Source organism: Oncorhynchus tshawytscha, linkage group LG33 (genome assembly GCF_018296145.1).
Source record: "Oncorhynchus tshawytscha isolate Ot180627B linkage group LG33, Otsh_v2.0, whole genome shotgun sequence".
Taxonomy (NCBI): domain Eukaryota; kingdom Metazoa; phylum Chordata; class Actinopteri; order Salmoniformes; family Salmonidae; genus Oncorhynchus; species Oncorhynchus tshawytscha.
In genome coordinates this window covers 13293842-13317065 of record NC_056461.1, presented here as the reverse complement: position 1 = coordinate 13317065, position 23224 = coordinate 13293842, and the positions used below count along the sequence as shown (strand labels likewise).

The 23224-nt window shown below is 44.3% G+C and overlaps 1 protein-coding gene across 1 annotated transcript in view; it reads left to right on the top strand.

The window, feature by feature from the left end:
* Positions 1 to 666: 666 nt before the first annotated feature.
* The window catches only part of camk1da (calcium/calmodulin-dependent protein kinase 1Da), a 74580-nt gene continuing 52022 nt past the window's right edge, over positions 667 to 23224 (top strand). Inside the window, exon 1 of the mRNA XM_024372892.2 lies at positions 667 to 1248. Coding sequence (XP_024228660.2) covers positions 1154 to 1248 — 95 coding nt within the window. The 5' untranslated portion in view covers positions 667 to 1153. The remainder of the gene's footprint in view (positions 1249 to 23224) is intronic.

The window sequence follows — 23224 nt, the reverse complement described above, 5'->3', positions numbered from 1 at the left end:
CTCTCAGCCCCTCTCTCTCACACACGCACACTCTATTTTACCCTGTACACAAGCTCTGGCAGGCCTGTCAGATGAGAACAGTCTGCAGTAATTCTCTTCACGACTGGAGGATACTATCGTGTGTTTTTTTTAAGGTGGATTACAACACCTTCAGATAAAACACTGCAGTCAAGACTGCTTTGCTGGAGAGTATTTAACCATCTAAATATTAACACCCAAACTCAAATGTATTTAGTACATCAGATTATAATATGACCATTATAGTGTCTAACATATTAAACCTTTGTAGGGCCCATGAATTTAATTTAATTGCGTCAACTGTCTCTCATTCATGTCAGCACTCATTTGATCAAGATACAGTAATATGGCATGTTTTCACATTTTATCTGGAGACCCCCTTTCTCAAACTTCACAGCAAGTTGCATGGGTCCCAATGTAGACTCCATCATCTGACCTGGTATAGCCTAATATCCATCATAATAAACATAGGCCAATACAAAATCATTGACTTATTTTAAAACAGGGCTGTCCATTTGTGATGGTTTGCAAATACTCTGCTTTCTTGAACGTATCTTTGGTGCAATGCGAATTATCTCTAGACATCCAGTCACACACACACTTTATCACACACACTTGTGCGCAACGCTGTCAAGTCGAGCGATGAGCAGCATCCTACCCGCCCTCATTGCCATAACAACCGATGGCACAATCAGCATGGTTAGATTAAATAATGCTCCTCGCATTACGCACCACACGGCTCAACAGGGGACTTAATTAAAACAGAATACTTTTTTGGGAAGAGAGAGACAAGGCGATCGCGCAAAGGTGACACGTAGCCCCAAACAATTTACATCAAGATCATCTAGACCAGGTGCAACCGCAGACAGCGAACGCTCGTTGTCGGTCAAACAGAACGCTGTAGACAGAAAAATAAGCGAAGAAAACAGGAGACCTGTTTTAGAGAGCTGCGGAGATATTTCTACAGCGGGAAAACCACGAGGGCGAAAAGGTTTTCTACCTAGCTCGTTTTATGCGCGTGGGTCTGCTCCCCACGAGCAGGAAGTGTAACTTGAAGCGTGGGAAAGCTGCGTTATCGCGGGGGGGCTGCTGAGACTCACTGGCATCGTTTGCTCCGGTTTTCCCCTGTTCCACCATGGCTCGGGAGAATGGAGAGTCCGGGAAAGGGACGTGGAAAAAGCAAGTCGACGACATCAAGAAAATATTTGAATTGAAAGAGATCCTCGGAACGTGAGTGTGTTATTACTTAAAAACATTTTTCAAATTGCCCTATTGTGGTCAATGCTAATTGGGCATGAATTTACATCTGGTAGGCCTTTGAAACTTTGTTGCAGAATGTAGCGGGACTCGCGCTGGATACTTGGTATCCGTTTCGGTATAGGGACCGTTCGGCTCCCGGTTTAACTGGAAACCAGCAGATATGTTAGGTAATCTATGACGAGCTATTTAACGGACTGTAGGCTAGCGTTAACCCATGTCTGGTTTGATGAGACGAGTGTTTGTTGGATACACTATGATAGAGATATCGAATGTCACTTTTTGTAGGCTAGCCTATGTCATTACAAATTACGTGTGACAGGCTAGCCACTTTGAAATTAAGGAAAGCTATGAGGCCTATTTTGTAGGCTAAACTATGTAGGAACTGTTTTAGAAAAACCTAGACAGTAGCCCATGCCTAAATAAGGGGGTATCGTGCGTTTTAGTCCATTATTTTACAACCGGTTACGCATATGTCTTGCTCTGTTGGTTTTATGCGGTCTCGGCTATTGTTTAGGTTAGTCTACTACATCCATCCTCCCTCTCTTCCCGGCCCACCGCTCTGACAGCTCCAGTTGTGCTGTTATCTATCGTAGGAATGACCTTTTGGAGACGCAGGCAGTAAAACACTGATATCAATTGAGTCTCCGACCTTATGAAAATATATTTGACCATTGGTGAGTGGTTATCATGGTTTTCTGTGTTTATCTAACCCAGAATGATTTACCGGTCACGGTTTAATACTATGTATCACTAGGTTTATTAGGCCTACAGTGTTACTAACCTCGTACATGAAAGGTAGGTTTTGATGTGACAGCATCTTAACGGTTCATTTGCAACCCATGTGAACAGCTTGTTCAGATGAAATGCTTGGCAAAATACCCCGGCCTCTTCTTGAAGACCCTATAGCAGATTTTGTCTCTGGCCTGTTACCTCAGTCCCCCTGGCACAGAGGAACAGTTTGTTGACTGGACAGGCAGAATCGAGGGAGGATGGTTGGATTAAAGCGGATTAGCGTGCCAGGGAAAACCTCCTGGTCCTGGAATAGGCCACTGTAACAGTTCAGACATGTTGCATAACAGCGATGGTAATAAATGATGAACATTATTAAAAGTTTAAAACAGGTAATTTCAGTGGTCAATGTGCCATGGTTATTGAGTATATTAATAAGGTTGTAGAGTGTTGAACCATGGTTCTGCACTGTGTGTGCATGATGGCCTTTGCAGAATTCCAGGTATGCCGATTTGGAGCAGAGAGTGCATAAATTAGGCTCGAATGTCATTTCTGATCCTTGTTCTTCATAAGTCCATCAGTTTCACTGAACTCAACAAAGAGGAGATCGGAATTTCTACTGTGTGCCTGGAATTCACATAACAGGTGGAAGTATGGACATGTGTGTTTTGGGTGTGTGCGTCTTACTGACGGACTATTGAGGGGCCACTCAGTTTCTATGCTTATAGCTAAAGTCTCTCCTGTGTTACCATGGTGTATGTACTAGCACCATTCAGTGGACTCGAGCAGCGCAGCGGTCTAAGACATTGCATCTCAGTGCTAGAGGCGTCACTACAGACCCTGGTTAGATTCCGGGCTGTACAACCAGCCGTGATTGGCCCAGCGTCGTCTGGGTTTGGCTGGGGTAGGCCATCATTGTAAATAAGAATTTGTTCTTAACTGACATGTCTAGTTAAATAAAGGTAACATTTGAAAATAATCACAGCATGACAAAGACACTGATTGGGGCTATTTAAAAAGGATTTCCAGAGGTTCTGTTCATCTCCTTCACAAGTGCACCACAGTGGTCCCGAAGACAGGTTTTCTTGTGTATGCTGGTGTTTTGTCTGCACACCTCTGTGGGTTGTTCACTGGCTCTTGATCCTCCAGCTACCCTTCTGGAGGAGACATCTTTCTCTGTGACCGCTGACTTTTGTTTCCTCAGTGGTGGGGCTTAGGGATCTGTCCTCCCATCTGGTCTCTGGCCAGCGCTCTGTGCTTGGACAAAAGGACCATCTGGGCAGGCACGCACGCACACACACACACACACACACACACACACACACACACACACTTGGCCTCAGGTTCCACCTGGAATTTCTCTTGGTCAGGAAAAAATTCTCTGCCCTAAAAATATTACTCGGACGTTTCATGTTAACACCATAGCAACATATTAAACAGAGTTCTGCTCAGCCTCAGCCTTTGAACTCCCTCCTGCTGATGTCTGGTGTTTTCCCCTTTTAATTCTCTGTCAGCAGAAAAAGAAGGGGAGGAGAGAGAGGAAAGGAAGAAACAGCGGGGAGTCTGGGACATTGCCTGTATAGTCTATTAACTTGCACCGGTCTCTTGACCATTGGAGTCTTGTCTTCAACACTACGAGAGAGGAAATGGAAAGAGGAGTATGAGAGGAGGAGGAGGAGAGGGAATTGGAAGAGGAGAGGAATGGTAAGAGATGAGGACAGAAGTGAAGAGGAGGGGAGAGCTGGGAGGAGAAATCCTGTTAAATAGAATAGGGGTTAGGTAAGAGTTGGGGCTGGGGCTGGGCTAACACAACATGTTGCTCTGACACCAGCTATGAGCTAGTCTTTAGAAATTGGATGAGAGATGAATGTTTTTATTCACCTCGTAAAAAGATGGACAGATGTGCCACAGAGGCTACTGGGTCCTTCACATGACTGACCGCCAAATAAGGGAATGGCAGCAGTCTCATTGGTCTTTTGTGCCTTATTGCTTTGCTATACAGGGTCATAATGCTCTATGACTGCATTTCTATGGTGTATGCATGTTTATAAGGCGATATTAACACTTCATAAGACGGTGCTTCAAGTCAAGCAGAATGTCACGTCTTTTGACTCGTTTTGACATTTTGAGTTATTCAGCAGATGCTCTTACCCAGAGTAACTTACAGTTGGTGCATTCATTTTAAGATAGCTAGGTAGGACAACCACATATCTCAGTCATAGTAAGTACGTTTTTCCTCTAAAGTATTCATCAGCAAAGTCAGAGCTAGTGAGAGGAAAAAGTCAAATGCAAGTGCTAGTTCATGAAAGGCTAGATTTATTTTTGTTTTTTTTGTGTGTGTGGGGGGGGTTGCTGTGGGATTATTTAAGAGATTGGGGTTGGGTTTCAGATGTTTTCGGAAGATGGGCGGGGACAGATCTTGAACTGGGTTAAGTGGTAGCTGCCGTCCCGTAGGGGTGGGAGGGCCAAGAGACCAGAGGAGGCAGAACAGAGTACTCAGGTTGGGGTGTAGGGTTTGAGCATAGCCTTAAGGTAGGGAGGGGTAGTTCCTCTTACTGCTCTGTAGGTAAGCACCATGGTTTTGTAGTGGATGCTAGCTTCTACTGGAAGCCTGTGGAGTGTGCGGAGGAGTGAGGGGACATGGGAGAATTTAGGAAGGTTGAGCACCAGGCGGGAGCCCAGCCAACAGCGAGTCGCCGTAGTCCCGATGGGAGATGACAGATGACAAGTGCCTGGATTAGGACCTGCGCAGCTTCCTGTGTCATGTAGAAGAAACAGAGTCTTTTAATCCCAGTCCATAAAGTCAAATGGGCTGATTGCTACTGCCGGTTTTAAAATGTCAGTCTGGAGACTTTTCTCTATCACTTGGATCAGTCTCACAAGCCAGTGTGTAGGCTATAGCTTGGATCTGTAGAGATACTATTAGTAGTTAATGTAACTCATGTAAGGCAGCTGGGAGTTCAGCACTATAGAGGCCTGTGGCTCTGTCTGGCCTGGTGTCCTGTGTACCAGCTTTACCTGAACACTGACACAACACCCTCTGAGCCCCAGAGTAATGTCTCCAAGCGGCGCGTAGGGAAGCCTTAGTCAGTGTGCGTGTGTTGGTCCCTGGTGTCCTGTTTCCCTGTGTGTGTGTGTGTGTGTGTGTGTGTGTGTGTTCCTGCAGCATTCTGTTGTTGAATTATTAAACACTTTGAGTGCCTGGGGGGGCCAAGGTGTTCATATGATGCTGCAGACGGGTGTGTTTCAGGTATGCCACTCCTCACTGCTTAACTGAGAGAGAGGGGGAAAGGGAGAGGGACAGAGGGCAAAGCAGAGCTGCATTGTGGGAGTGTGTACCATCTAGGCCACGATGCCCTTAATTGAATGCTCTACTTCCTGGCTCCTGGCATTGTCCTCTTTCTGGGACTGCAGTTATCCCTCTCTCTCTGCCTAGCTCGCTCTCTCATTCTCTCTGCATAGCTGTCCCTATTATCCAACCTTGCTGCTTCAGATGAAGTGTATGCAATGTTGAAAGCCAGCCTTGATAGTTTAGCACTGGGTCTCAGGAGTAGAACAAGTGTACAGAAAGCATACAGCGTTTTTGTATTGGGATCATTCAGTGTGTTTGTGTGTGTGCGCGTGTGCATTTGGGCCTAAAGGATTAAGGGTAGACTGTAATCGGGCATCTTCATTATAGGAAGAGACACGGATTATCCCCCCATCCCTTGGTCTCTCTATCCCTCATCCCTCTACCTCATCCCCTCATCACCTCTTTTCCCCAATCATTATCTTTCCGCTCTTTCAATCAGTCCCTCTTCCATCAGCTGCTCCTCTCTTCTTTTCTTCAGGTTTTTCTTCAGTGATGGTTATTGTTGCTCGTTGTTGTTGTTTGTGACTCATTTAGTTCCTGGGATTCAAACCTAAATGAGTCTGAGTGGACTCCTGTTTGTCTTGACAGTATTGTTATACCACAGTGAGCTCATTCTGATCTAGATCACAAACACACACACACACACACACACACACACACACACACACACACACTGTATAGAGAGGGCCTGAGAAACATCCATCCAAAACAGTGGTCCCTGGCTACAGCAATGGGTCAAATTAAGTCACTTTTTCCACACCATGTTTTTGTCATTAATATTCAAAAAAATATATTAAATTAAAATGTCTTGTCTTTCCAGATGGCAAAACAGATCCAACCTTTTTGAGCGGGAGTGTATCCAGACTCGAATACACACAGACATCTAAAACATGTTCAGAAGTGCTCTAGTAAACTTAAGGGTGTTTTCACATAGTCCTCTTTAAAATAACTGATCTCAGTCCTCTTTAAAGTGAACTCTGGGGTAAAGAAAAAGAAAAAGCAAAGCAATTGTTGTCTTTTTATTCGTACTGGCCTTGCCTTTGAATGAGGACTCAACTATTCTGCCAGTTCACTTCACCTATTTTGTGGTCCTAGTCTTCTTTGCATTCACATTGCTATGTTTAGAAAGGAACAAAGATCTTTTTCCAACATTTACTCAATGCACTCTGGGTTTTTACAAAGTGCAGGACAAGCCATTCCATCAGATCTTGTAATCGGCAGTGTTGGGTTAGTGAAGTACAGGTAGTTCAACTAGAAATGTAACTACATTTTACAGTAGCTTGTTGGTAGTTTAACTCAATTCAAATCTTAGTAATGTTTCCAGTAGTTAATTACTTATTTCTTTGCCATGTAACAGTGTAGCTAACTACTGGAACTACACACTTTCTTTTCTAAAATAAAAATGTGTTCAGTTGTTGAGAATGTCCTTTCTTTTTTTGACAGCAGACCTAGGTAATTCCTCATTTAAAAATACACATTCTGTTAACATCTGACTCCAGGGTGATCTGTTCTTGCAATTTGTAGTCTGACATTTCATATTTAGATGTAATAATTTTTCCCGTAGTAGTTTGGATAGAGTGAACTACTACATTTTTCTTACGGGTAGCTTCAGTGTAGTCTAACTTCTTCCAGTGTGAAGTAATTGGTAGCTTGGTAAACTACTGTATACAGTGGGCTCCAAAATTACTGGCACCCCTGACTGGCAATGCACAAACAATACTTAAAGACATATAATTATGGAGAGAAACTCAAAATAACAATGTGAGAAATACTGTACTTTATGAATTGTTCAATGGAGCCCACCAAAATAATTTATTGATTTTATTAAAAATCAATATCCTCCAAATCCAGGTTTCACAATTAATGGTACCCTTAAAGATTATTGGAAATAACATCTACCAAAATTAAACCAGGAATTGAATTGAGCCATTACATCACTTCCTGTTTCACTTGGGAATAAAAATGAGGTAACACACATGCAATATCCCTTTGTCATCCAACACCATGAAGAAAACAAAAGAACTGGCAGTTCAAAAGGGACAGATGGTCATAGACCTTAAAAAATCTGGTAATGGCGACAAGAAGATCCACAAACGATTTGAATATACCACTGAGCACTGTCAGGGCGATCTATTAAAAAAGTAAAAAGATATGGAGCAGTTGAAAACCTCACGTGAAGAGGACGCAAATGCATTTTTTCCCCCCAGGATAGAGAGGAGGATGGTGAGAGAAGCAACAAAATCCCCAAGAATCAGTGTGAAATAATTGCAGGCCTTGGTGGCGTCTTTGGGTCACCAGGTTTCAAAAAGCACCACCAGACGCCACCTCCACAATCACGGGCTCTTTGGAAGGGTTGCCAGAAGAAAGCCCTTTCTGACTCCAAGACACAGATGCAAGCACTTGGAGTTTGCCAAATGTCATTTAAATTATGACTGGGAGAAGGTGCTCTGGTCAGATGAGACCAAAATGTAACATTTTGGTCAGATACAGCATCGGCATGTTTGGCATCGAAACAGAGATGCATACAAGGAGAGGCACCACATTCCCACAGTGAAATATGGTGGTGGGTCAGTGATGTTTTGAAACTGTTTTAATTCCAGAGGTCAAGGGGCACTGGTGAAGATTGATGGCGTAATGAATTCCACCAAGTATCAGGCAATTTTGTCTGACAATCTGGTTGCCTCTGCCAGAAGGCTGGGACTTGGCCGTAAGTGGACTTTCCAACAAGACAATGACCCAAAACATACCTCAAGATCCACACAGAAATGGTTCTGTGACAAAAAAAATCTGATTTGTCATGGCCATCTCAGTCGCCGGACCTGTGGGCTGAGTTGATGAGGGCAGTTGATAAGCGCAAGCACAAGAATGTGAAGGATCTTGAAAGGATCTGCATAGATGAATGATCCAAATTCCCTCCAAATGTGTTCCTTAACCTTGTCAAACATTACAGGAGAGGACTCCATGCTGTTATCCTTGCCAGAGGTGGTTGCACTAAGTACTAAATGAGGAGTGCCAATAATTATGAAACCTTGATTTTAGTGAAATATATTTTGTTAAATAATTGTATGATTTTGGTTGGTTCCATTGAAACATTAATAAAGTATAGAATTTCTCACGTTGGTATTATGAGTTTATCTTTATAATAATATATATAATTTTTTTAAAGTATTGTTTGTGCATTGCCAGTCGGGGGTACCTGTAATTTTGGAGCCCACTGTATATACTGTATATAGACCGCTGCGCCATTCGGGAGCCCTAAGGCACTGCGTCTCATTGCTAGAGTCGTCACAACAGACCCTGGTTTGATTCCAGGCTGTATCACAACCGGACGTGATTCGGAGTCCCATAGGGCAGCATACAATTGGCCCAGCGTCATCCTGGTTTGGCCGGGGTAGGCCGTCATTGTAAATAAGAATTTGTTCCTAACTGACTTGCCTAGTTAAATAAAGGTTAAATAAAATATTTTCAGAGTAGCTTCCCCAACTCTGGGTTTGGGCAGCTAGATATCCCTTCTTACATTTTAGAAGCTAATAGATTGCATTTAGTTAAAAGATGAGAATATTAACATGCAAGTATTAATGGCAAAACAAATAGCAGAAGAATACTCCAAATGAAATAATGCTGTAATTGAAAATTGAACACCCAATGTAGGCTACTGCCCCTTAATGAGGTAACATAGATTTTTGTGGTTAGTGCTAACTGGGATTCTTGGGACATCCTTAACCCCAATCTTAACCATAACTCTTACCTAACTTAACCCTAACCTTAACCATTTTAAATGTACATTTCAATGGGGTAATGTCAGTTGGAACGTCCCAAGGATCCCGGTGATTCTCATCAAATATGTTGTCTTTTCACTATTCAAACCCCAGAAACAAATAACCAGTTTAAGAAGCTATCTTAGCCTATAGATCACATATTGCAAACAAATAACCGGAACATCGTGTCCGTATAAAACTCCACACATTTTTGAATATCTGCTCATCCTTGACAACCACTTATCAAAAGATGGCACAAGTGTTGTCCACAAACTGGCACAGTTGTGGCACCAATGTGGAGGGGTTATGGCAGGGGAAATGATGTTACAGTAGTCTAGTGTGTGGTGCGGGAATAATGACAAGCAAACCTGGGGAGCTTTGTGTTCACATTGTCCTAAAAAAGGTAACTGGACTGCTGAATTCAAGCTAACCAAACTCAGACCACCACTCAATGTCCTCAGTTCGTTTCAGTTTTTTTTTTTTTTTGAGGGGTGTGTTAGTTGGGAGTGTTTACTCTGCCCATAAAGTAAGTGACCCGCATTGGGTTCACAACAATAGTCTGAAACGGACAATGTGTGAGAACACCATAAAGGTGTGTGCATCAATACATGTGTATGACATGTGAATGTACAGACTATTGAGTATTAATGATCATCAACATCAGTCCATTATCGGATCAGAGCCCTATTTAGAGACTCCAAACGACCATTGGGTGGGAATGGGATTGGTATCAGACGAGGGAGACCTACTTTTTACCGTAAGCTGTTTTTGATAGTAGCTGGTTTAATCCAGCTAGGCCTATACAGATTAGTCTTGATGATTCTGTTTAGATTTGTATAGACCAGTCATGCCAAATTACTTTGGTTACATACACCTCATGGCTTAGTTCCTATATGACTCTGTTTAATAGTTGGTCAGGCGCAGAGCATGTTTGTGTGGGAGTGTGTGTGTGCTTGCAGATTGTAAGCACTTCCTCAACTCCATGTTAGCATCTCCGGTCTCATCTGCTGCTCGTGCTCTGCAATCGGAGACTGATGAGACATATGAGAGGAGCTCGTGGGGAGAAACTCTTAATTGGCCACCAAATTAATGTCACGGCCGCATCAGATCTGGAGCATGACACGAAGCTACATGTTAAGTGGTTCCTCTGTGTCTTTTGGGATGTGTTTTAATGCTGCGGCACTACTGAAGCCCACCCTCCTAAAGCAGCCCAGTTTTCAGGGCCATACAGGGTGTGGGAACAGTCTTGTTGCGAACACACAATAAAAAGGCCTCCATAACAGACATTTCACAAGAAGAGGTTTAAGTGGTGCTGCGGTGTATATAGAAAGATCGCTAGATTTTACACACCACATTCTTACATGGCAATCCCATGGCATTTATGGCAGATTGCATCACCAGTGCCCACCATATCAAATAAAGCAGAGCTAATAATATTAATATCACTGTTTTTAAACTGTCGGCGTATCAGTGAGATAAGCAGGGCTGGGTCTGGCTGGAGTCCGACTGCCTGTGATCTGATCTGTGTAGAGGATCTGTCAGGAATGTCTGTGCGTTCCCTGGAGATCCACTGGATCTGTTGGATCAAGCCGTCCCACCGAGGATTAAAAGGCCCTCTATTGACTAGGCTCTGCTTACACACAGCGAGTGACGGACTTCTACGTCACACCATCATTACTTTATGACATGAGGGTCTATCAATGCGGAAAATTTCAAGGACTTTGAACGTTTCTTCAAGTACAGTTGCAAAAACCATCAAGCGCTATGATGAAACTGGCTCTCATGAGGACCGCCACAGGAAAGGAAGACCCAGAGTTACCTCTGCTGCAGAGGATAAGTTCATTAGAGTTACCAGCCTCAGAAATTTCAGCCCAAATAAATTATTCACAGAGTTCAAGTAACAGACACATCTCAACATCTACTGTTCAGAGGAGACTGTGTGAATCAGGCCTTCATGGTCGAATTGCAGCAAAGAAACCACTACTAAAGAACACCAATAAAAAGAGACTTGCTTGGGCCAAGAAACACGAGCATTTTGGTTCCAACCGCTGTGTCTTTTGTGAGACGCAGAGTAGGTGAACGGATGATCTCCGCATGTGTGCTTCCCACTGTGAAGCATGGAGGTGGGGGTGCTTTGCTGGTGACCGTGTCTGTGATTTGTTTAGAATTCAAGGCACACTTAACCATCATGGCAACCACAGCATTCTGCAGCGACACCATCCCATCTGGTTTGGGCTTAGTCCCACTATCATTTGTTTTTCAACAGGACAATGACCCAACACACCTCCATGCTGTGTAAGGGCTATTTGACCAAGAAGGAGAGTGGTGTAGTGCTGCATCAGATGACCTGGCCTCCACAATCACCCGACTCAAATCAGTTGAGATGGTTTGGGATTAGTTGGACCGCAGAGTGAAGGAAAAGCAGCCAACAAGTGGTCAGCATTGGTGGGAAGTCCTTCAAGGCTGTTGAAAAAGCATTCCAGGTGAAGCTGGTTGGGAGAATGCCAAGCGCGTGTAAAGCTGTCATCAAGGCAAAGGGTGGCTACTTTGAAGAATCTGAAATCTAAAATATATTTTGATTTGTTAAACACCGTTTTGGTTAATACATCATTCCATGTGTTATCTCATAGTTGCGATGTCTTCACTAATATTCGATGTAGAAAATAGTCAAAATAAATAAAAATCCTTGCATGGGTAGATGTGTCCAAACTTTTGACTGTATAACAACTCCTCAAAGGGTTAACATCATTGGTGGGACTCTAGATGCACTCGATATACAGAAGTATGTGGACACCCTTTCAAATTAGTGGATTCGGCTATTTCAGCCACACCTGAGCACACAGCCATGCAATCTCTGGAAGCAACGTCAGCACAACACTGTTCGTGTTGGGTTTCCATGGCGGAGCAGCACACAAGCCTAAGATCACCATGCGCAATGCCAAGTGTCAGCTGGAGTGGTTTAAAGCTCACCGCCATTGGACTCTGGGGCAGTGGAAAAAAGTTCTCTGGAGTGATGAATTACGCTTCACCATCTGGCAGTCCGAGCAGGCGAATCTGAGTTTGGCGGATGCCAGGAGAACACTACCTGCCCCAATACATAGGATGAATAATAGTCTGGGGCTGTTTTTCATGGTTTTGTCGCCTTAGTTCGGGAAAGGCCCTTTCCTGTTTCAGCATGACTATGCCTCCGTGCACAAAGTGAGGTCCGAACAGAAATGGTTTGTCGATCGGTGTGAAAGAACTTGACTAGCCTGCACAGAGCCCTGACCTCAACCCAATCAAACACCTTTGTGATGAATTGGAACGCTGACTGCGAGCCAGGCCTAATCACCCAACATCAGTGCCTGACCTCACTAATGCTCTTGTGGCTGAATGGAAGCAAGTCCCTGCAGCAATGTTCCAACATCTAGTGGAAAACCTTCCCAGAAGAGTGGAGGCTGTTATAGCAGCAAAGGGAGGATCAATTCCATATTAATGATCTTGGACTGAGATGTTCAACCAGCAGGTATACACATACTGTTGGTCATGTAGTGTATCTACAGGCTATGTATTGATGGCTTTGAGCCAAGGAACCTTCCCTCAGTTACACAGGGTTAAATGCTATAGTCTTGATAGGAAGGGACCTGACTGCTGTTACCATGGATCCTGTTTCTCCCTGCCCTGTCACAACTTATCATCGGTGTGTTCCTCTCACCTCCACTTCCTGCTCTCTGAGAGCCAATCATATCACCCCAACTGACCAAGGTAGGTGGGGATTTAAGGAAAGGAGAATGGGTGAAGGAGAGGAGGATAATATAAGCCTAGAGAGGGTGAGTGGAGGGATATGAGGACGTGAAAGAGATTTCACTTGTCATTCTCTATTGTTGCCAAGTGACTGTCACAATAGCATGGCTGATGGTAAACCTTCAGACTGGCGGGATGAAATGTCTCATCCAAGCAGCAAAACCTTTCACAACTTATCTCTGACCCCTAACCTAACATCCTTCTTCTTTCCTATCATCTCTTCTGTTCTGTCTCTCTCTGTCTCTCTCTGTCTCTCTCTCGTGCTTTAGTAATGTAGCAGCTACAATTTCTCTCCAGTTCTCATTACAGTGAACCTCTCTCTCTCCCGAGTCACCACTAGTGTCACACCTTACTGTGGGAAAGCAACTGTATGTAATATGTGCAAATCGTAAGAGATTCATCTGAGGATGTCAGCCATTGTCTTGGTAATAAAAGAACGGTATTTCCAGTAGTAAGTGATTAGAGGTAATGGAATCAGAGCTTTGGCAAACTCGTATGGTGAAAGAGTTACATTGGCATAATATCTCATCTCCAAACAGACCAAAGTCTAAATAACGTTTGGCCGTAAACAGTAGGAACATTTGTCTTCCAGGTAGGCAATTTAAGCCCACACAAGCAGAAAGGCACACACACACTCACACTCACATTGCACATGTATAGAACCTCTACAAACATATTATATATAGTATGTGTGTATATATATATATATATATACACGCGCACACACACACCTTTCTCTGTTTTATAGGTGACACTTACAGAAAGGTCCATTACCTTATTTCTCTTCAGAAGCAGTGTGTGTATGTGAGTCACATTTCAAAACCCCGGCTGTGTTGTACTGTATCATGATTTATAATCTGTTAGTGTGTGTGTGTTTGTTATAGCTTGGCTAGCGTTGTCCTTAAACGGCACTCAAGGCTGCGCTCAGACTGGCTCTGTCTGTCTGGCCAGCCAGCAACCACTGCTATTACATACACGCACTTGCACATAATGCAGTCTTGGTCACCACCATGGTTTCAGTAATGCTCACAATGTACACATACACACACGCACTATTCAGTAGGCATCCTCATCCAGGATTTTCCATACACTGTGCTCCATCCCTCACTCCCTAAGGGCTCTCTCTCTTTCCCTCTTTCCATCTCCCCCTCCCTCCATACTCCCGCCGCCTCCTGTCAGAATGGTGTTTGTAGAGTAAGCTCAGGTCCCAGAGTCAGACTCTATAACTAGCCTTTACAGTTTTAACACCGTTATAAAACTGCCTATCATGTCTGTATGAAAGAGGAAAGAGAGCCCTTAGGGAGGGAGAGAGCGAGGTGAGTGACAGAGAGCGAGGTGAGGGAGATGGGGAGACTATACCCTGATACATGCCCTTGTATGTACATATTACCTTGACACCGGTGCCCCCGCACATTGACTCTGTACTGGTACTCCCGGTATAAAGCCCCGCTATTGTTATTTACTGCTGCTCTTTAAGCATTTGTTATTATTACTTTTTGGGGTGGGACGGTGTTTTCTTAAAACTGCACTGTTGGTTTAAGGGCTTGTAAGTAAGCATTTGACTGTTGTATTCGGCTCACGTGACATGCGATTTGATTTGTAGCTCCAAAACCACACTATATGTGTGTGGAGGTGGGATGACGGTCGCTCGTCTAGTTGGTGTACGTGCGCGTGTCCCTGTGTCTGAGGAGCACTCTCATCATGCCTGGTGTTTGATGTGGGCCACTGATCACATTTCCCCCGCTGCCTGTCCTTCTGATTAGCTTGAAGCCAGACACTGAGTCTCCACACGCACACACACACACACACACGGAAATGCATTGTACCCAGAAAGACAGGACTCAAAGCGAGACTGCCTCATGTACTTCTTACTACATTGGCGTCTAATATTCCCATATCTCAGACATCTGTGTGCATGAAGGCAGACTCTGAGAATGACATCAATATCTCACGGTTTTACCAATTTGACTTCAGATTCTCTCCAAACATTAAGGTTTTGGATAGGGTTAAAACATAAAGTTTAGGAATTCATTCTGAATTGTTCAGTTAAGGGTTAAGGTTTGGGATAAGGTTGAAACCATACAATTTAAAAACGAGTGTCTACCACTGGTATTGAACACGCCACCTTCGGATCCAGAGTCATGGGGATTGCCGTCCACAACGCCTTAGCAAAACCCAAGCCTACTTCATGGTAATAGCGCTCACGGTTGCCCCTAGTGGCTGGTTTTGAAGGCTTTTCCCAAAGTCCTCAGGACATGGACAGGCCCATTTCAAAGTCGATCCTGGCCACATCTCTCCCCATCCTATTAACACACTGTGTGATCCGGTACAGTGTGACTACAGAGAGCGGAAATCAAACAGCAGCCCCTGAGCATCTCCATAATGGCCTTGTTAGCATAATTGCCAGCTGTTATTAGCTACGTCAGAGCAACAGGACTCTGTTTGTTATTAATTGGGGCTTTTGCTGGCGCTGCAGGTACAAAGCACATGACCGTGTCCTACTACACCCACCCCCAAGCCCCCCCTTCTCTCTTCCCATCCCTCTAGAGTCTACACTGCCCCTCCTCTCTCTCTCTCTCTTTTTCCATCCCCTCCCTCACACGTTCTTGTTGTTTGATGAGGCAGTGCTGGAGATACTGTAGCTAATCAATGACTATGCTAACAAGCTTGCTGACAAAACAGTTGTGTTGTCGTAAGAGCTGTTGAAGCAGCCTTACCAATCAGCTTCTACTATGACTCAAGGTTAGGCAACACCCAAACAAGGCACAATCATGCAATCTTCTGTGTGTGTGTGTGTGTGTGTGTGTGTGTGTGTGTGTGTGTGTGTGTGTGTGTGTGTGCGTTCTTGTGCTATGAAAGAGGACCACTGAAGAGGAACATCTCTCTTTCTCTCTCAATGTCGATCTCTAATTGCAGATGTGAGCGGTATGAGACGAGCAGGCTAACAAACTAACCGGAAGCTGTGTCTGTGTGATTGACGAGGAGTCTCCGTTTAGCCCCAGCCTTCCTCTGACACCATGTAGTGTGCTAGCAGAAGTTGGTGTAGCAGCATTCACTCTCTTTGTTAGCAGACTGCGAGGGTGTGTCTGACCACAAGCCTCTCAGCAGGTGTATGTATAGCCAGAAAGCTGAGCATAATGCCCAGTGGTCCCTCAGGTGTGCGTGTTTTGTGAGGCCTCCTATCAAGGGAACACACAGTACAGTCTGCTGTTGCTGGGCTATCTCTCTTCTCTCCAAGCGGGAATAGGAAAGCTGCAAGGTCATGATAAAGATGAACTGCTGAGTCGCCTACCTGCTCAGCTCCGCTGGCATCAGAGGGGCTCCAGTCTGTCATCACAACAGCTCTCTCCCTCTCCTCTCCCTCCTCTCCTCTCCTCTCCCTCCTCCCTCCTCTCCTCTCTCCTCTCCTCTCTCCTCTCCTCTCCTCTCCTCTCCTCTCCTCTCCTCTCCTCTCCTCTCCTCTCCTCCTCTCCTCTCCTCTCCTCTCCTCTCCTCTCCTCTCCTCCTCTCCTCTCCTCTCCTCTCCTCTCCTCTCTCACAGAGCAGAGAGCTGCTGTTGGCGTTATAGATAAACCACACACACAAACACACACACACACAGAGAGAGAGAGAGGTCATATTGATTTTTGCGCTGTGGTTGACTGACTTAAGTTCTTAACAGCACTGAGCCAATCCTCTGCTGGCTGCGGCCCATAGGTTAACCAGTGGTTGCCATGGTAGTTATGTAAATACAGGGGAAAGCCTCATAGCTGATGGACTGTATTCAGGGCCCTTCCCATTCTGCCGCGCTAGGTGAGACCAAAACTTGCCCCCTCCCCCCACAAAACTAGAATAGTCCCAGTAAAATTATGTCAACACAAACTTTCCAGACGTAATGTTTAGGTTCTGAATGAAAGGTGAAAATGCATTTTCCGTATGTTTAAAATGCTAAATAAAATTAATATTTTCTGGATGTTGAAAAAAAAACGTATTTTCCAGTTGAAGTCAGGCAAATTTTTGGTTCTGAATGAAAGTTGAAAATAAGTAATTTATAGACTGTTTGGGACAAATCAAGGCTGGTCCAGACCGGATAAAATCTGAACCAAACATAGACGTCTATGATTGGTTCAGATTTGGTCAGGACGGGACAAAAAAAACTATGTCCGTGGATGTGGAAATCAAGGCTGGTCGGGACAGCACCGAAAAAATACTTCCAAAAGGTGTCGGTCGGTGCTTACTGAGGTGTAGCCTACAGTGTTGCCTGAAATGTCATTTTATGAATGCCCATCCATCTATGTGGTAAGCCTACCGTTTGTAAAACACCAAAAAAAGATGTCCGGACAGGACCAAAAAAAGACAACCGTAAGACGTTGGCTCGTGCTTACTGGGGTGTAGCCTACCATGTCTGCTGCAATGGAATTTGATGAATGCACATCATTTGGTAGGTCCACAGTTTGTAAAACAGGTCATTGTGACTAATCATTTTGGCTATTTCAGCTCTGAATATCAGCTACCCAACTTTATCAGGAGTTATCGTGAACCTATTTGCAATGTGTTTACAACAGCGGGAGACGCTGAAATTTTTGTTTTGTTGCTATGATCGGCTTGTCAAAAATGTACAGATGCAAACTTGAAGCCACTGTCCATTCTACATGTTTGTTACCATGACAGCATTTATTTATTTATTTTAGCAAATATTTTAGGTTAGGCTATGTGATGGGAGAAACATGTATGATGTAAAAAGTGTCTGTCTCATTACATTGTGATACATTTAGTCTCCAGCCTGTAAGCTACAGAGAAGACCACATACTCTTTCTACCATAGACTAGATCTGCTACATGATTTATGTTGGATGATTTTTTTTTTTGGATGGAAAGTTGGTGGAGTGACGCGTCTCCAACAGCACCCTGGAGAGGCGCGCAGGCAATGCACAAGCAAAATACTTTTGCACCCCTGCCTTTGACAAAGTGGGCACTGCTTATCACAGGGTGTCATCAGTGCTCACCTAAAAATCCCAATGGTTGAGAGAGATTGTCATTGTTTCTGGGTAGAATTATGTGAGGTTTTAAGTGCTATTGTTGGAAGTGCGTCATGGTCAGTTTAGCTCAGAAAATTCCACCTTCGTCAATCTGCCACCCTCGGCGGCTGCCTAATGAGCGGGCCGGCCGTGACAGTCCCAGCTCCTAATGGTCTCTAGCCGTTACCATGGTGAATGTATGCCTTTGTGCCTATGCCTATGCCTCTCCACCTCCCAGTTTGTATATATACATTATAGATGTAAGAGAGAGAGGGATATGTCCCATGTTCACTTCTGATTTCCACCCATTCAATAATAAGCTGTAGCATTTTGAAGGTATATTGCAGAGGAAAAAGAGGAGAAAACGCTGTTCGGATCCCAGTTCATTTTGTGATGTGGTGGTAGACACGAAAGGATGCGTGTCCTCTCCTCTCTACATTACTACTCAGAGGTAATTTTCATTGAATTAAACCGCCACACGTTATCCTTTTATTTTTTATTTTACCTTTATTTAACTAGGCAAGTCAGTTAAGAACAAATTCTTATTTTCAATGACGGCCTAGTAACAGATGATTATGAACCCTCATCACTATCCCTCGCTCTCATAATTTCATTCCTGTTTCTCTCCATCCCTCGCCCTCTCTACTGAACATCTTTCTTTTCTGTCTACCTTTTTCCATAATCTCTCTCGCTCCTTTCCTTTTTCTTTCTCTCTCCATCCCTTTTCTCTCACTCTTTTTTCTCTCCCTCGCTGTTTGTTCTGCTCGTCTGCGTTGACTGACTAGTCTGTGTTTGCTGGAATGGAAAGAGTCAGGATGAGGGAAGCTGAGGTAATAAGACAGTATGACTGTCCTTTTTGGCTGTAGAAAGAGCTGACTGCCCCCCCCCCCCTCCCCTTCTCTCTGTGTGAGGGTGTATCTCATGGCCCATGCTGTTGGAAAAGGCAGCTTCAAGCCGCTGTATCTAATCATCAATAAGACATTACTCACTCCGTTAGGCTGGTAAGCTCCTTAGCAACACCACCGCTCTGTTGCTAACATCAGGAACAGGGGAATGCAAAACACAGGCTTGTTTTTGCCAGAGTTTATAGCATTATGTTGGCGATAGAGATTGATATGTGAGCCACCGCCTGGATTCGGTCCTATGTAGCAACGTTTGAAATTGTGTTTTTTACATTGGTTAAAAGTAGAGACTCAGAGCTATAAAAAAAATGGTATATCATACACGACAGTTGGGGGAACAATGGGAAAGTCATTCTACTTTGGAAGTTGATAAACTTGTAACCCCACTTTTGAGAAAATGTGCTGTGAATGTTTTGGTACACCTACTGGAGAGCTCTTTGTCTAGACCCATCCAGTATCGTTCACACCCTCTAAAGCCTTAGCCCCACCCATCTCTTTAAGGATTCACATGTGAAGTTACGTGCTAAACAGAGTGATTTAAGGTAGTATAGTGAACAACCACAGATTTCAAGACTAAAAGTGGTGAAATTAGTAGCAAAAATTAGTGTTAAAAATACATTTGATCTAGTCCTTGGCCTATATCATAATCTGACTTTGATGCAGGTCATGTTCTTCACATTACTGTCTCTGGTAAACACACACTACAAATAAAATAATTATTAGGTTTTTTTTTTAGACATGTGGCTAGCTAAACAATGCACCATAATCCCAACTCATACTACCATGCATGAATGTGCAGGTAGCTAAAGCTAACCAACTAGGTTCAATATTAGCTATCTAGCTAACATTAGTCTATAATTAGCAATGCAAATAGTTTCTGAGATACTAATAATATTACAGATCATAAATGTAACGTTAGTTTGCGAGCCAGCCAGTTAACGTCAGCTAGTTAGCTAGCTAACAGTACACTTTAATTTATGAACAGAGGGGCTGAACAGGCCCCCTTTAACATTGACAGGGCTGAAGTTCTACTGGTCGATGGTTTCAAGTTCCTTGGTGTCCACATCCCCAACCAACTATCACAGTCCAAACACACCAAGACAGTTGTGAAGAGGGCACGACTACAACTTTTCCCCCTCAAGGGAATTGGCATGGGTCCACAGATCCTCAAAAGGTTCTACAGCTGCATCATCGAGAGCATTGCATCACAGCCTAGTATGCCAATTACTCGGTATCTGACCGTAAAGGCACTGCAGAGGGTTGTGCGTACAGCCCAGTACATCCGGCGCCGACAGAGATGGCCGCCTCGCTTCGCGTTCCTAGGAAACTATGCAGTTTTTTAGTTTTTTTACGTGTTATTTCTTACATTGGTACCCCAGGTCATCTTAGGTTTCATTACATACAGTCGAGAAGAACTACTGAATATAAGAGCAGCGTCAACTCACCATCAGTACGACCAAGAATAAGACTTTCATGAAGCGGATCCTGTGTTCTGCCTTTCACCCAGGACAACGGAATGGATCCCAGCCGGCGACCCAAAAAAACAGACTTCAGAAAAGAAAAGAGGGGAAACGAAGCGGTCTTCTGGTCAGACTCCGGAGACGGGCACATCGTGCACCACTCCCCAGTATACTTCTCGCCAATGTCCAGTCTCTTGACAACAAGGTTGATGAAATCCGAGCAAGGGTAGCATTCCAGAGGGACATCAGAGACTGTAACGTTCTTTGCTTCACGGAAACATGGCTCACTGGAGAGACGCTATCGGAGTCGGTGCAGCCAGCTGGTTTCTCCACGCATCGCGCCGACAGAAACAAACATCTTTCTGGTAAGAAGAGGGGCGGGGGCGTATGCCTTATGGCTAACGAGACGTGGTGTGGTCACAAAAGCATACAGGAACTCAAGTCCTTCTGTTCACCTGATTTAGAATTCCTCACAATCAAATGTCGACCGCATTATCTACCAAGGGAATTCTCTTCGATTATAATCACAGCCGTATATATTCCCCCCCAAGCAGACACATCGATGGCTCTGAACGAACTTTATTTGACTCTTTGCAAACTGGAATCCATACATCCTGAGGCTGCATTCATTGTAGCTGGGAATTTTAACAAGGCTAACCTGAAAACAAGACTCCCTAAATTGTATCAGCATATCGATTGCGCAACCAGGGCTGGCAAAACCTTGGATCACTGCTATTCTAACTTCCGCGACGCATATAAGGCCCTGCCCCGCCCTCCTTTCGGAAAAGTTGACCATGACTCCATTTTGTTGATCCCCGCCTACAGACAGAAACTAAAACAAGAAGCTCCCACGCTGAGGTCTGTTCAACGCTGGTCCGACCAATCTGATTCCACACTCCAAGACTGCTTCCATCACGTGGACTGGGATATGTTTCGTATTGCGTCAGACAACAACATTGACGAATATGCTGATTCGGTGTGCGAGTTCATTAGAACGTGCGTTGAAGATGTCGTTCCCATAGCAACGATTAAAACATTCCCAAACCAGAAACCGTGGATTGATGGCAGCATTCGCGTGAAACTGAAAGTGCGAACCACTGCTTTTAATCAGGGCAAGGTGACCGGAAACATGACCGAATACAAACAGTGTAACTATTCCCTCCGCAAGGCAATCAAACAAGCTAAGCGTCAGTATAGAGACAAAGTAGAATCTCAATTCAACGGCTCAGACACAAGAGGTATGTGGCAGGGTCTACAGTCAATCAGGGATTACAAAAAGAAAACCAGCCCCGTCACAGACCAGGATGTCTTGCTCCGAGGCAGACTAAATAACTTTTTTGCCCGCTTTGAGGACAATACAGTGCCACTGACACGGCCTGCAACCAAAACATGCGGCCTCTCCTTCACTGCAGCCGAGGTGAGTAAAACATTTAAAGCTGTTAACCCTCGCAAGGCTGCAGGCCCAGACGGCATCCCCAGCCGCGCCCTCAGAGCATGCGCAGACCAGCTGGCTGGTGTGTTTACGGACATATTCAATCAATCCCTATCCCAGTCTGCTGTTCCCACATGCTTCAAGAGGGCCACCATTGTTCCTGTTCCCAAGAAAGCTAAGGTAACTGAGCTAAACGACTACCGCCCCGTAGCACTCACTTCCGTCATCATGAAGTGCTTTGAGAGACTAGTCAAGGACCATATCACCTCCACCCTACCTGACACCCTAGACCCACTCCAATTTGCTTACCGCCCGAATAGGTCCACAGACGATGCAATCTCAACCACACTGCACACTGCCCTAACCAATCTGGACAAGAGGAATACCTATGTGAGAATGCTGTTCATTGACTACAGCTCGGCATTTAACACCATATTACCCTCCAAGCTCGTCATCAAGCTCGAGACCCTGGGTCTCGACCCCGCCCTGTGCAACTGGGTACTGGACTTCCTGACGGGCCGCCCCCAGGTGGTGAGGGTAGGCAACAACATCTCCACCCCGCTGATCCTCAACACTGGGGCCCCACAAGGGTGCGTTCTGAGCCCTCTCCTGTACTCCCTGTTCACCCACAACTGCGTGGCCACGCACGCCTCCAACTCAATCATAAGGCCATCAGACTGTTAAACAGCCACCACTAACATTGAGTGGCTGCTGCCAACACACTGACTCAACTCCAGCCACTTTAATAATGGGAATTGATGGGAAATGATGTAAAATATATCACTAGCCACTTTAAACAATGCTACCTAATATAATGTTTACATACCTTACATTATTCATCTCATATGTATACGTATATACTGTACTCTCATCTACTGCATCTTTATGTAATACATGTATCACTAGCCACTTTAACTATGCCACTTTGTTTACATACTCATCTCATATGTATATACTGTACTCGATACCATCTACTGTATCTTGCCTATGCCGCTCTGTACCATCACTCATTCATATATCTTTATGTACATATTCTTTATCCCCCTACACTTGTGTGTATAAGACAGTAGTTTTGGAATTGTTAGTTAGATTACTTGTTGGTTATTACTGCGTTGTCGGAACTAGAAACACAAGCATTTCGCTACACTCGCATTAACATCTGCTAACCATGTGTATGTGACAAATAAAATTTGATTTGATTTGATCACTGGGGCCAAGCTTCCTGACATCCAAGGACCTGACATATTTTCTTGTTACTTTCAGATACCTTTTATTTAGTAAATATTTTCTCAACCCTACTAGGCAGTGTCAAAGGAAGGCCCAATGAAAAAAAATGGTAAAAGACTACAGTCTCTTGGTTTGAAGATGTTATCAAGTCATAGACTGTTCTCTGATTTCTGCTACTGCACAGACCATTACAAGCGGTAACAGAGATTCGACAAGTCTAGGACCAAAATCTTTGTCGATAGCACCAATGTTGAGAGCAGTAACAGCTTCTACCCCCGTTAGAACGTCCAGCCAATAAGACTACTGA